General features: G+C 40.7%; 2 protein-coding genes across 8 annotated transcripts in view; both read right to left on the reverse strand.

Annotated features, from left to right (window-relative positions):
* Positions 1–1594: 1594 nt before the first annotated feature.
* Positions 1595–6755, reverse strand: LOC148895061 (zinc finger protein Gfi-1-like). 2 transcript variants are annotated; one of them, XM_089000211.1, is made up of 5 exons: positions 6573–6755; positions 5204–5404; positions 4417–4781; positions 3420–3557; positions 1595–2260 (listed from the first exon to the last, which is right to left on the reverse strand). In XM_089000211.1, exons 1-5 carry the CDS (start codon positions 6646–6648, stop codon positions 1916–1918), a joined length of 1125 nt encoding a protein of 374 aa, XP_088856337.1. In that variant the 5' UTR covers positions 6649–6755; the 3' UTR covers positions 1595–1915. The 2 variants fall into 2 exon arrangements, with proteins under 2 accessions (XP_088856337.1, XP_088856336.1); XM_089000210.1 differs by having other exon boundaries at positions 5204–5440.
* Positions 6756–9342: 2587 nt separating this feature from the next.
* evi5b (ecotropic viral integration site 5b) overlaps positions 9343–15438 on the reverse strand; it is a 32204-nt gene continuing 26108 nt past the window's right edge. For 5 of the 6 annotated variants that reach the window (XM_089000205.1, XM_089000203.1, XM_089000208.1 and 2 more), the window contains 4 exons: positions 14970–15116; positions 14794–14889; positions 12564–12659; positions 9343–11218 (listed from right to left, as the gene is read on the reverse strand). In XM_089000205.1, coding sequence (XP_088856331.1) covers positions 10922–11218; positions 12564–12659; positions 14794–14889; positions 14970–15116 — 636 coding nt within the window. In that variant the 3' untranslated portion in view covers positions 9343–10921. The remainder of the gene's footprint in view (positions 11219–12563; positions 12660–14793; positions 14890–14969; positions 15117–15438) is intronic. The other variant, XR_016115497.1, reaches the window with a different exon arrangement.

Here is a 15438-nt window from a genome sequence, read left to right on the forward strand (position 1 = left end):
TTATTCTATCTATTTTTTATTTTTGCTACAAGTAAATAATTATGTGTCGAGTTGTGTTTGTAAGATTTATTATCGCTTAATAAGGGGAATTGCATTCATTAATAAGGAGAGCAAAAGTAAGACTCAAAAATATGTATATTTGTTATCGCTGAGTACGGTCGATTATGAAAGTATCATATGCGCATGCGCGGTAATCTGCATTTCCGGTTGTGTAAGCGTTTTTTTTTTTATCATTTCAAATGATGTATGGCGTACTACAATTATACGGGAATTGTAATCATTTATAAGGGAAGCTATTCGCCAAAGTTGACAGGTATGTAAATTTAAATGTCGCTCGGTAGAAACTCTCAGTCGACTTTGTCAACACAAACGTTGGCAAACGGTTAAAAAAAGAAAGAAAGAAATCAGCGTGTTGTTGATGGTGCAAACAGGAGATCCGGGTGGACAAAACAAACATGGGGACGGCAGCACACGCAATCACAGCATAAATAATAAGTTGAAACAAAAAAAAATGCTTTGTGAGCAAAATCAGTCTCATCAAAACAACTTAGTGGATTGCTGGAGGGCAAATAAATAAACTCAGCAAAATGGATCACTTTGCTACGTTTTTTTTCTTAACCAGAGGTACAAAATATAAGATAAAAATATTTTTCATAATATTGGATGTTCATACACTGGATCACTTTTTCAATGTGTTTGATTATTAAAATATTAAAAGTGACTTTGAGCAGCTGCTGACAGTTGCAACAACTTGAATTAGCATGAAATGCTAACATTTATTAACATTAATGCTACTTGTTTTAGTCTTGATTTTTTTGGAATCAATTGTGATCTATCTTTTATTTATTATTTGGTGTTTAGGGAGACTTGGTGTCTGTATTTATGGATTGGATTGGATTGGATATGCCTTTATTAGTCTCACAGTGGAGAAATTTACATTTCACAGCAGCAAAGTGATGAAAGGAATGAAAGTAGAAAAACGAAATACATGAGCTGCTGGAAAGGCAGCCATTATATTATATTATATATTATATCATATTGTTATTTGTTTTATTATTTTATTATTGTATTATTATTATTTATAATTTGATATACAAAATATATTCAGAAAATTAAACATTCTGCGTTTGATTTACTCATTAAAATATTTTGTTTTGTTTTTTTAAACACTTTTTTGTAATAATAATAATAATAATAATACATTTGATTTCGAAGCGCCTTTCAAAACTCTCAAGGTCACTTTAGTCACAGGATCAGTTTTTTCCGTGGGTGAGCAGCGGCAGCCACACGCGCCAGCGTTCACTCAACCTGGAAGTAACTCAAATAGATAGATATCTCCTTTTTAAAGCAGAAGAGGTTAACTGTTGAACTGTGAGAAAAGGGAAGGAGAAAAAATCTGATAATTTTGCCAACGTGACTTCAGTGATGACAACAAACAAAAAAAGATTCTAATCTTTCACACACTCTCGTTTTTTTAAATAAAATAAAAAATAAACAGTGAATGTAATAATAATAATGAAACCGGCCACTCCATTCTATCAAACCATGACGATCATCACAAAGGTCAATAAAACGACTTTATTATACAGTACAGTTTATTTCTTTAATTATAATAGCATAGCACATTTATGATACATAAAATAATGTATATTTTGTGTAGTTTTAAGGCTTAGAAAATTAGAAAATTACATTTTATGGGGACCTGGGAACGGATTATTCTCATTTGACTGCTTTCCTATGGGAAATTAATTTTTGGGATACATACTTTTCGCCTTACACACTCTGACTGGGAACCAATTAAGTTCGTAAGCCAAGGTAGCACTGTATTTGATGCTGTTGTAACAGACAACCATACGCCACGTGAGCGTATTTCATCAAGTGAGATAATACAAAATGTCCGTTTGTCCTTTCCCCGTCATTTGATCCCGTGTTGCGTATCCTTATGCCTGCGTAGGTCCACCTTCCTCTGGAATCCTTTTGTGCACAAGTGGCAGGCGAAGGGCTTGTAGCCGCTGTGTTTGCGACTATGCGTGATGAGGTTGGAACTCTGGCTGAAGGCCTTCCCGCATACCTGACATTTGTGCGGCTTCTCCCCCGTGTGGATGAACGTGTGCTTCTTCATGTCCGACTTCTGGTGGAAACGCTTGCCGCAATATTGGCAAGCGTAAGGACGCGTGTCCGAGTGGATCAGGAGGTGAGTGGACAATGTGGACGAGCGCTTGAAGCTCTTGCCGCAGATTTTGCAGTCAAAGCTTCTCTCCTGTGAGGGACCCCCCAAAAAAAGCAAATATTTCATATTTATATTCATATTTTAAGCTGTGATTGAAATTTTGCTTTGTCAAACATCTTGTGAGCAGCATTGGCTTCCAGAAATTCATATCGTCTGGTCCTAACTGAAGAATGCCCCAATTTCAAGGTTTGTTAAGTAGTAATAATAATAATAATAATAATAATAATAATAATAATAAATGTCATTTCTAAGCGTCTTTCAAAACTGTCAAGGTCACTTTACAGTCAAAGGATCAGTTTTTCTGTGGGTGAGCAGCGGCAGCCACACGCGCCAGCGTTCACTGAACCCGAAAGTCACTCAAATAGATAGAAAGCTAGCTAGCCAATAAATGAATAATAGATAGATAGATAGCTAGATAGATAATAGATAGCTAGCTACATAGCCAGCTAGATAGCTCATAGATTGCAAATAGGTAGCTAGCTAGCTAACCCAATAGATAATAATAATCATAATATAATCCATTTCTAAGCGCCTTTCACAACTCTCAAGGTCACATTACAGTCACAGGATCAGTTTTTCTGTGGGTGAGCAGCGTCAGCCGCACGCGCCAGCGTTCACTCAACCCGAAAGTAACTCAAATAGATAGAAAGCTAGCTAGCTAGCTAGCTAATAGATAACTAATAGCCAGCCAGACAGTTAGCTAGCTAACTAGCTAGATAGCCATTTACCTAATAAATAGCCAGCTACATCGCTAGCTAGCTAGACAGATAGCAAATAGATAGCCAGCTAGATAGCTAACTGGTTCACCGTTGCTGGCTACCTAGATAGCTATCTGTTAGCTAGCTAGATTCGAGCGCACGACTGACATGCGAACGTGGTGATATGCATTGTATGGTATTGTAAGTCTATGACGATTACTGACATATTGCTACATGATCTAAAACTAGCTGGCTAATAGATAACTAGCTAGATAGCTATTAACCCAGCTAGATAGCTAACCAGCCAGCTATCTTCACAGAAAAACTTATCCTGCACCTGTAAAGTGACCTTGAGAGTTTGGAAAGGCGCTGAGAAATCAAATGTATTATTATTATTATGCTTTTTTTTTTCAAACGTCATATATTTGCAGAATTTGGCTCTTGGGAGTCAGACTCCTGCCAAAATCCACGTTTTTTTTGGTTGCGCTGACCTGCGAGTGAACGGCCTTGTGCTGCTCCAGACTGACTGCGTGTCCAAAGGTTTTGCTGCAGACTGGACAGGCGAAGGGTCTGGTGCCACTGTGGGATCTGCGGACGTGCACTTCCAGCCCGTGGGGGGTGGAGAAGACCTGTCAAAATAACGCGCATAAACGTCATCATCTGGAAAAAGGATTTACAGATGTTTAAGGAAATACTTGGGCATGTTAAAGCATCATTAAAAAAAAATAACGGTTCATTTCAGGAAGATGAGAATTTCCCTTATCAATTCAAAATCCTACGTTGATACTACTGTTGATTTCCTTCAAACAGGACAAAAGTGGCATTTAAGAGAAATTGACATTTTTTTCGAGGAGGACATAAATCTGATTGTCATCTACAGAGAAGTGAAAGAAAATCCTCAAAAAAAAAAAAAATGAAAAAAATACAGGAGTCCTAAACTTGAACCCTGTGGAACACCACTCAAATCAACCAATTGCTAACATAAAAAGTCACCCATCTGGTCTCAAAATCATGTCAACAAAGCAGAAATAAAAGTAGAATTTTAAAAATAATAATATAATATAATATTATTAATGATACAATAATAATAACAATAATAATAATAATCAGAACAATCAGAACAATAACCCTACAATAATAATTATAACAATAATAATAAGAATTACAATAAGCACAATAACTATTACAATAAGTACAATAATAATAATAATAATAATAATAATAATAATAATTTACAAGTGCCTTTCAAATCAACCAAGGACACTTTACAAGGGATCTGGAAACGGATTATTCTCATTTTAATGGTTTCCTATGGGAAATTAATTTTTGGGATACACACTTTTCGCCTTAAACACGCTGTAAGCCAAGGTGTCACTGTATGTGTTTGGCTGATTAAAAAAAATTCCCTCCATTTTGAAACTGTGTGTGTGTGTGCGCGTGAGTGCTCGTGCCCGTGTGTGTGCTCGTGAACTTCTTCCGGTGTCTCACCTTGCTGCACTTGACGCACTTGTAAGCGCCGTTGAGCACCAGACTGGCGCACAGAACATCCGGCGGGGCCTCCCGGTGGGCCTCAAGGCGGTGGGCGTGAAGAGCCCCCGCGTCGTGGAAGAGCAGCGAGCCGGCAGTGTGGCGGCCGTACGTCCGCAACGCCTGCTGCGCGTAGGCCGACGAATGGTGGAGCACGCGCGGGGCGGGCTCCGCGTAGACGCCGTGCACCGATGGAGCCGAGCCGGGATAGAGACCACTCAGACCGGGCACGGCCGAGGCAGAATATCCGCTCCAGTCGTACGGCCGGAAGGGAACCGAAAAGGCCGGTGTTTCGTCCACCAAAGGGGAGATAGATTTGAGCGAATCTAGTGGAAGAAATTTAAAATAAATAATCCGTCGCTCTCTGTCAGATTCAGTTGTTGAGAATTCAAATCGCGCCCGACGAGACCACGCAGTGACGTCATCACGCAGCGTCAAGCCATTTAATTAAAAGATATTAGTATATTGATGTACGTACTGCAAATTAAAAACGTATTACTAATTCAGAAAACTCAAAACTTTATAGTTTTTTTAAACAAAAAAAAATCTGCTTTTGAGTTTACGGACCTTAATGACTTTGAGTCAGTAGTACTGTTCGGGTTTACAGGGCAGCAAACTTTAAAAAAGATTACACGCTGACGGGGGTTGGCAGCAACTCACGGGAAACACTTAACAAAAACAGATTTTAAGCGTCATTTTCAATATAATCCTAAATATAAATCATAATTAACACTATCGATGTGTTTACCCGGCGAGGCACACGGGGAAGGGGGCCTCCAGAAGCCTTCGTAATCCGGGGAGGGCGCGCAAAGGCTACCGGAGCAGCTCAGCGGGGACTTGGGAGAAGATTCATCCGCTTTCGGGACGAGGCAGCCCGGCGAGAGGGACGACGAATCCGCGGTCACGGCAAACACCTCCGTGGGAATGCTCCAGGTGGTACCGGGCGGTTCTGGAGGAGGAATTCCACGGTTGTCAGTCCAAGGACCTAAACCACCAACGGGATAATAATGACGTGACCAGATAGCAGTGAGATACGCCATAATTTAATTTTTACCGTATAGTTCGGTAATATTCAAACACGTTGAAAAATGACGACATTCGACGAATACGGTTCAAAAATGACAGATTTTAGGTAGTGGCAATCGACGCTACTAATATGTTTTGATTTACAATACATTTCGTGTACATCCACACTTCCATTTTTAATGTATTGATTAATACAGCATAACTAAATTTGCACGACAAAAAGATCAATTAATTTGCCACGTAATTGAGTCATGCCTTTCAGAGTGTTACAACAAAAGCTAAAAATTGCACATCAATCATGCTAATATTTTGCGTTTAAACAGAAAGGTGAACACAGATTGAAAATATTCCTTGCTTAATGTATTAAGCAAGGAACAAACAGTATACTGTTTGCGTTCACAATAATGCATATAATTTATATTTTTAACAACATTCTTCATTCTTGACGGACTAATTATTAATAGCATCACAAATAAAGATGTAATTTGTCATATATTACCCCAAGAATGCACACGTGTGTGTGGTTATTTTTAACAGTAAAACGTGTTAAACAGCACAAGACTCCATTCAAAACATTTTCCACCATAACAACAAAATGTTATCACTAATATGTCACACGTTAAGGATGTAAGAATACGCCAGCGCGCATGTTTAATGAAAATATTTTAACGGTAAAAGTGGTGATTTGCTTTGATGTGGATTTTATCACCAAAACGAAATATAGCAAACACTCGGTCATACAGTATTTAAACGTAAACGTACACGAATATTAGTACTAAATTCTAATTTAATGTGGGATGAGAGTTGAAGTATTCCAACCCCCCCCCCTCTCTACTTTTATACACGCATTTTTTTAAAACATGACGGTGATAAATACGAACAATTTCGTATTTTAACGTCGTAGAAGGGCGTAAACAAACTATTAAAATGTCGAACAGTTAAACTATAATAAAATAAAATAAACAGACGGTCATATTTTAAAGTTTCAGATGAAATACAATCGAGTTCGTAATAATCCGATTCCGGTTTCCTGGCACGGGGAAGAGCTGATTAAAAATATCACGGCATATCAAATATGTATTTTTTTTTACCTGTGCAGTCGTCCAGTGCTCGTGGCTGGTGATACGTGTGAGCTCTCTTGCTCTTCACCAGAAAGGAGCGAGGCATCCTTGTCTCTGGGCTCTTCTCTTCTTGTCTGTCTTGTCAGCTTCGCCTGCCGGCTTTCAACCTTTGAGGTCGCAACGCGCATGCGCGAGGACGCCAGTCCTACCCCCGTCCCGCCAGGTGTTAGGCGAGCAGGTGACGCTGAGGAAGAGGGCGGAGAGGAAGATGAGCCCCCTGGGCGCTCTCACTATCCGACTGAGTCGCCCGCACACAATAGGAGTTTTATTTATTTGTTGTTAGTTTAAAGGAGGGGTTGGTAGGGGGGGGGGTCTCGTTGGACACCTGTGGGTTTAACAGCAGTTGTCGCCATGATGTTATTATTATTGACACTATTTACAAAATACTGTATCGTCCAGTTGCATTGAGAACACAGTACAAACAGACATTACAATGTAAATAATAATACATTTCATTTATAAGCGCCTTTCAAAACTCTCAAGGACACTTGGCAGTCACAGGATTAGTTTTTCTGCCCGGTGAGCGGCAGCCAGACGTGCCAGCGTTCACTCAACCCGGAAGTAAAACACACACACACAACGAACTCAAATATAAAACCGTCATCGGCACAGCAACATTGAAATAAAGTCCAGTAAAGTAAAACTAATCACCATTTAATGAAATGATTAGGAATGTTCATATATTAAAATCAACACCCCCAAATCGCAATGGAATTAAAATGTGTTGACATGTAAAGGCAAGTTTACATGTCAAACCGACAAAAGCAAACTGAATGCATCGACAATATCAGTTTGGGCTGAATTTATTTCACTGAATAATTATCCTTACGTTTTTTTAATTCGTTTTCGTCTCATGTTCGACAGTTTCTATCTTTTATCTAAAAAATAAAGAAAGAATCCTAAATTTTATATATGTACTTTATTTTGTAGACCTGCTCGGTTTCGCGGCCTCTCGAGTGACGTCAGGATCTGCAGGCAGTCACGTGGTTCGTCCAACGGCCACCGGGCGCTCCATCATGCCCCGTTTTTTTCTTTCCGCCTTGACTCGCATAATAAACGACACGAAGTGTGTGTTTTGTGTGTATGTTTTTGTGTTCGCTGACAGGAAACGCTGGTTAGTTAGCAAGTACACGTGTTTATCCTCCGAGGCGTCCTATCTGCGGACTTCTCGCTGAGCGGAAGTCTAATCGAGCTCGGGCTCGTGTCCCTGCTCGCATCCTGTCGCGATTCTGCTTCTTCTGATTGGCATCACGCACGCACGCGCGCGGGTGAGGTCGCCCAACCGAAATCAACGAATGGGCCTGTTTGGGTATTGATCAAATGTATGGTTTGGTGACAGGAAGTGAGCGAACGAGAAATATACGCACGAAATAGACACACTAAAGAGTACACGCAGAATGAATGATTGTATATTAGAAAGAACATGAGCACAAACGCTCATTGGCAGAGATTAAATAAAAACTATGCAAAACAAACACAAAACTCAAAATGAACACACATACACATTAAATAAACACCCAACAAAATTTAACGTGGTAGTAATAGTCACATTTTTTTGCGTGTGGCTCTTTTTCAGCGTGTCCATTGTATGTATCATTACTACTACTATGGCTGGCTAGCTAGCTATATAGCTAGCTACATCTATTCAATCTTTAGTTGACTGTCTATCTAGCTACATCTATTCACTATCTAGCTGGCTGGCTATCTCGCTAGGTATCTGTTGGCTAACGATTGGCTAGCTAGCTTTCTATCTATTTGAATTACTTCCGGGTTGAGTGAACGCTGGCGCGTGTGGTACGTTTTTTCTGTGGGAAAGCAGTGGCAGCCACACGTGCCAACGTTCACTCAACCCAGAAGTAACTCAAATAGATAGAAAGCTAGTAAGCTAATAGATAGCTAACTATCTAGATAGATACTGTAGCTAGATATACAGCTGTATAGGTAACAGGAAGTAACTGAAATAGATAGAAAGCTAGCTAGCTAATAGATACTGTAGCTAATATATAGACACTAGATATTTTTTTCTGTGGTGAGCAGCCGCAGCCACACGTGCCAGTGTTCACTTAACTCAGAAGTAACTCAAATAGATAGAACGCTAGCAAGTTAATAGATAGCTAACTATCTAGATATACAGCTATATAGGTAACTGGAAGTAACTCAAATAGATAGAAAGCTAGCTAGCTAATAGATACTGTAGCTAATATATAGACACTAGAGAGCTAGCTATACAGCTATATAGATAACAGGAAGTAACTCAGATAGAAAGCTAGCAAGCTAATAGATAGTTATCTATCTAGATAAATACTGTAGCTAGATAGATATACAGCTATATGGGTAACAAGAAGTAACTCAAATAGATAGAAAGCTAGCTAGCTAATAGTGTACTGCGGGTGTATAATACTGTAGCTAATATATAGACATTAGATAGCTAGCTAGATAGATAGCTATATAGCTAACAGGTAGCCACCTAGATACTAGAAAAAGCATTCTGATCATATTATAAGATATAAAATAATATTCTGAAGTTCACTGACCGCATTTAATCAATGTCAGTAAATCACGGCTGAGATCTGAAGGGGCGCATTCAGCACTCATGCGAAAAACTTGGTTTATGAGTGACAGATTGGAATCAGACTTTTGTGGTTTTGGGTGTTTGCACCAGCAGCATTAGCAACGGCAGCCTCCAATCGTTTCCTGCCTGCCTGTCCGCCATCTTTAAAAAAAAAAGCATCACACCATGAAAAGTTCAACCAATGTTTTATTGTCAACTCCTCACACACAACAAGCTCACCTCCCTCGTGTGTGTGTGTATGTGTGTGTGTGTGTGTGTGTGATGTACGTACTGCAAACTCCCAAAGTGCATTAAAAAAAGTCAAAACGTGGATGTCCAAATAGCTACCAGACAAGAGTGGTGTCATCACTGACACCCCATGTGAACTGATAAAAAAACACACAAACCACATCAGGTCCGGTTCCAAATCTGGGACACATGAGTCTAAGTCAAGCGTTCAAATCGAGGTCCAAATCTATGCCGAGATCAAAGTACAAGTCCAGATCATGATCCAGATACAGGTACAAGCCCAGGTATTGGTGGTCAAAGTCCAGATCCAGATCCAGGTAGAAGTACAAGCCCAGGTCTTGGTGGTACAAGTGTAGTTCCAGATCCAGATATTGTGACAAGTCCAGATCTCGGTACAGAATTGAATCCAGGTACAAGTATAGACCTAGGTCCACTTCCAGAGACACCTGAAAGTATAAGTCCAGATACAGGTACTAGCCCAGGTCTTGGTGCTGCAAGTACAGATCCAGGTACAAGTACAAGCCCAGGTCTTGGTGGTGCAAGTCCATATCGAGATCCAGGTACAAAAACAAGCCAAGGTCTTGGTGGTCAAAGTCCAGATCCAGATGCAGGTAGAAGTACAAGCCCAGGTCTTGGTGGTACAAGTGTAGTTCCAGATCCAGATATCAGGACAAGTCCAGATCTCGGTACAGAATTGAATCCAGGTACAAGTATAGACCCAGGTCCACTTGTAGAGACATCAGAAAGTCCAAGTCCAGTTCCAGATAGAAGCTGAAGTAAAAGTGAAGGTAGAGTTATAAGCCCAGTTCCAAATCCAGGTCAATGTCGAGGTGCGGGTTCAAGCCCAGAAGCAGATCTGAATGGAGGTGTAGGTACAGTTCTAGATACAGATCCGGGTCCAAGTCCAAGGTCCATTTTAAGATACGTTCAAGTCCATACCAGGTTGACGTCAAGGTGGAGTTGCTGAGTCCCAGTCTAAGTCCGGTCCCGGGTACAAGTTCAAGTCAAGGTACAGTTAGAGGGACCAGTTCCGGGCAAGTCCAGGTGTGGTTCCAAGTCTCTCGGTTTCGGACCAGGTGTGTGAAATGGAGTGAACAAACTTTGGTAGCCTAAACAAATCAATACCATCAAATCAATACCAAGACAAACAAACAAACAAATTTCTCCTCATTTTCCTTATGAGAGGTCTCTTGTGGTGTGCATTACCATGGCAACCCCCCCCCCCCTCCCCGGATCCATTTCTGTTCAATATCCTCTCATGATGGCTTGTCTCCGGGTAGATTTAAAAATCCTTGAAATGTATCATATTAGGGCAACAAAAAGGTAGAAAATGGATGCAAACACACACACAGTGTAGAATTCGGTCTTATAAAATAATGTTCATATAAAATCCCACTGAATGAAGTATGATATGGTATCAAATGTTTTATTGTCGGTGGGGGGAACAAATTGCCCACCTGCTGTCTCCAAGGGACTCGTCCAGTTCCAAATTTTCCCACTGTTTGAAAAGTTCGGCAGGTCACACAGCGGTCGACTTGCGATTTCCCACCTTGGCAATGACGGCGGGTACGGAAAGCCTCAAAGCTTCGCCATCCTCGCCATCCTCGTCGCTGTCCGTGTCGCCCAGTTTGCAATTTACAACCACGCGGCGGCCACGGCCAGCGTCGCCGCCGTCCTCGTCCGATGAATGGTACGAGCCGTCGTCGCGGGGGTCGTCGGGGTCGTGGCGGTGGTGCGGGTAGTGGTTGATGAGGTGGATGCCGTCGAAGGCAGCCGGTTTGGAGGATATGCCACGTTGTGCCTTTAAGCAGCAGATCTGTGCGTGCGCACATTTGGACAACGTAAAACAAATAAGAATAATCATCATCATAATAATAATAATAATGATACATTTCATTTATCAGCGCCTTTCAAAACTCTCAAGGTCACTTTACAGTCACAGGAGAAGTTTTTCTGTGGGTGAGCACCGGCAGCCACACGCGCCAGCGTTCAACCCGAAAGTAACTCAAATAGATAGAAAGTTAGCTAGCTAATAGATAAATAATCGATAGCTAGCTCACTAGATAGATAGCTAATAGATAGCAAATAGATAGCTCGCTAGGTAACCAGAAACGGTGACCCTGTCAAACTGGGAAGAACTCAAATAGATCACTTTAGCTAGCTAGCTAATAGATGACTAATAGATAGCTAGCTAGCTAACAGATAGCTATCTAGGTAGCCAGCAACGGTGAACCAGTTAGCTATCTAGCTGGCTATCTATTTGCTATCTGTCTAGCTAGCTAGCTATGTAGCTGGCTATTTATTAGGTAAATGGCTATCTAGCTAGTTAGCTAACTGTCTGGCTGGCTATTAGTTATCTGTTAGCTAGCTGGCTCGCTTTCTATGTATTTGAGTTACCGCCGGGTTGAGTGAAGGCTGGCGCATGTGGCTGCCGCTTCTCACCCGCAGAAAAACCCATCCTGTGACTGTAAAGTGACCTTGGGAGCTTTGAAAGGCGCTTAGAAATGAAATGCATTATTATCCACACTAAAAACCAAGCCTGGGGTGTGTTTGAATTCCTCACCCTGACAGCACCGTGAAAGCAAAAGCAAAATAAAAGTATTATTATTATTCAAATAATTATGATATCATTAAAAAACAGAGAAAAGTAAAGTAAAAAATAATGACGAATATTAAAAAAAATAAAATGCTAAAAGTCTTCGGTATTTGGAGGGTAAGTCAGGCATAAAAAAAAAAAAAACATTCCAAATAATAAAATAAATGAAATAATTTAAAAATGACCAAATTACAACTGTGATCTCATTTAAGGAAAAATTCAGGCTTTTAAATACCACCAAAAACAAGCTTGAAGGAATCACAGTGATGTCAGCTAATGTTAGCTTAGCATATTTTTTTTTTTTTTTTTAGCACCTGGTCCCTGCTTTGTAACGGATCGGACGCCGGGTTGTCTTGACATCTCGATGCTACACAGGAAGCACCTTGGGTGTAGTTGACACCTTTGACTTATCGGCTACTAGCCGATTCGTCAAAGCAAAACAGGAAACAAATCTCAGAGCGCGGATGAAAAAGGCCAAATAGAAGGTGAAGAAGAAGGTGAGGGGGATTCGGAAGGGAAGGGGGGGGGGAGGTAAAAAGAAAGGTGTGAAAAGCTCGGTCATCACCTCATGTTTGAGCTCTTGAATCTGATCTTTGAGGTCTCTGATGTATTGGTTGGAGTCGCTGTGGTTCAGCTGGCCTTGCACCTTCCCTTCTTCTCTCTAGACCACCAAAAACAACAAAAAACAACGTGTTAGCGAATGATGAGACGGTTTCTTCAACCGTCATCTGTACTTCTTTGAAGGTGTCGGACGTTTCGCTTCTTATCCAAAAAAAAAAAATTCTGAAGATACTAAAAGGAGTGCTGATTAGGTGATACCAGGGCAAATGGCGCAATCAGGCCAGTCGTAGACCCCATACTCAGGCAGGACAAAGGACAATAGAAGTAATCAGTGTAGCCGCAGGGAGTAGTCCTCTGCTCCGCCCAACCTGAGAGCAGGGACCAATCATAGCAGAGTTTGTCATGAGTTTCAGACACTGGTATTAACTAGCTAGCTTTCTATATATTAGAATTACTTCCGGGTTCAGTGAACGCTGGAGGGTGTGGCTGCCGCTGCTCACCCACAGAAAAAAAAACCTGATCCTGTGACTGTAAAGTGACCTTGAGAGTTTTGAAAGGCGCTCAGAAATCAAGTGGATTATTATTATTATGAGATATAGGGCTGAAACTACCAGGAAAAAAACAGTTCGCTGACGAAGCCTCTTGGATAAGAAGCGAAACGTCCGACACCTTCAAAAAGTACAGATGACGACTGAAGAAACCTTCTCATCGATGGACCACTCCTGTACGACTGAGAGCTTACACAGACTTGTTAGCGAATACACATATAGATTGCTAATGTGTGGCTAGCAGGCTAAAGCTAAAGTGGAAGGTATAAGTAAAGAAACGTACATGGCGGTGTGATCGCTACAGCTAACGCTAGCGGTGTGCATGTATGGTGTTTAGCTAAAACGATCAAATGAATAAATCACATGACAAAAAGCAACTTTGATGAAATAAAGGCAAACCCACTTTGGAGCAAGAGGCCCATGTCAGGCGTTATCAAAATTTGTCAACAACTTCCTGCAACGGGCGACAGGTTCCAACACACCCGGAAAGGAGGGTCAAAAACAAGCCAGATGATGTTTTTGAGGTTTTCTTTTCCAGCTTGCTTGGAGCTCAGCTGCGATACTCAACAAGGTGGCAAGCAGCCGGCGAACAGCGGCCGTTTAACGTCTCGGGAATGTTTCAAAAAATTTATTTTTTTGGGCGCGTGCCAATCTGCCAGTAAGGAGCTGACAAAATAAAGATGAACATTCGGCGTGAGAGTGAAAGCACTTCCTGCTGGGCCCCCATAGACGGTGGGACTGAAAATGACTAAAGCTATCTAGCTAGCTATCCATTAGCTGTTTGGCTAACTAGCTAGCTGTCTGGCTAGCTATCTTTTAGCTATGTATTAGCTAGCTAGCTAGCTTTCTATCTATTTGAGTTACTTCTGGGTTGAGTGAATGCTGACGCGTGTGGCTGCCGCTGCTCACGCGCAGAAAAAATGATCATGTGACTGTAAAGTGACCTTGAGAGTTTTGAAAGGCGCTTAGAAATGTATTATTATTCTTAACGATGATTATTATTATTATTATTAAAGTTGATTTCTAAAAAATTCAAAGGGAGACAAATGTGCGGTCATATATTCAGAATAATAATAAAAATAATAATAATAATAATAATAAGAAGAAGAAGAAGAAGAAGAAGAAGAAGAAGAAGAAGAAATGAAATGTAATATAATAATAATAATAATAATAATAATAATAATAATAATAATAATAATAAATTTCATTTATAAGCTCCTTTCAAAACTTTCAAGGTCACTTTACAGTCACAGGATACATTTTTCCGTGGGTGAGCAGGGGCAGCCACGCGTAAATGTATTATGATCATCATTATCATTATTACGATGATGATGATGATGATTATTATTATTTATTTTATTTTTTACGTTCCAGGGCCTGCAGAACTGATTGTGAAGGCGTACAGGTAGATTGAAATAAGAATTTATGGACAAAATATAATTCACATTAGTCTTTGATTCTGATATTTGTAGGCCGGCAGAGAAGGCCTTGCAGGCCCTGATGGCCCATCACTGGTATTTTGGTTTGTGCTAGCGTGTGACTTAGGCTAGTACGTTTGATAGTCACAGGTGAATTAATTGTGGATGGAAAATGGGTGTAAGAATGTGTACACGCTAGAGACTTAGCGCTCGACCGCCATTTTGTTTCACGTCTCAGGTCTGGTGGTCGCACGCCAAATTACATTACCTGAATCTCCAGTTCTGAGATCTGCTGCTGCAGTTCGGCCATGGCGGCCATGTTGTCAGCTTCACGCAGCCTCACCGCCATCACCTCCTCTTTGCTCTGGAAGAAAAAGGGGAGAGGGGGGGGGACATTTTAAAAGTCAACTTCCAGCGTGAACTAGCGCATAGTTCATCCGGTACCTTGCATTCCATCTCCGCTTGTCGCCGTTTGATGTCCTGGAGCTGCGAGTGGAGATCTTTGTTCTGAGACGTCAACGTCTGAACGCGATCTTGAAGGCTTCTGGCTTCCTGCTCTGCTCGCCGCAGATGATTGCCATGAATCTGATTCTGGAAAATAGAGCCCAAAAATTAAATAAAAAGTATATATATATATACACAGGTAACATCCGAGTTACGACCTGGTTCCATTCTGACAAAACGGTCGTAAGTCAAACGGTCGTAAGTCGAAATCCATTTAAAATGGCCGACATGATGTTTACATGACAGGATTGTATACGATGTCAATCTGTTGTTTTTAAGCAACGTTTTCCTATTGAATATTACATACCAAACTGTTTACATTTCATTTATAAATTTTAGTGTCATTTATTATCGATTTTTATGACTGTATAACTGTACCTGTAATGTATACAAAACTGTTTATTGTACA

The sequence above is a fragment of the Hippocampus bargibanti genome, linkage group LG07, assembly GCF_051943395.1.
Source record: "Hippocampus bargibanti isolate YZ-2025 linkage group LG07, ASM5194339v1, whole genome shotgun sequence".
Classification (NCBI taxonomy): Eukaryota; Metazoa; Chordata; class Actinopteri; order Syngnathiformes; family Syngnathidae; genus Hippocampus; species Hippocampus bargibanti.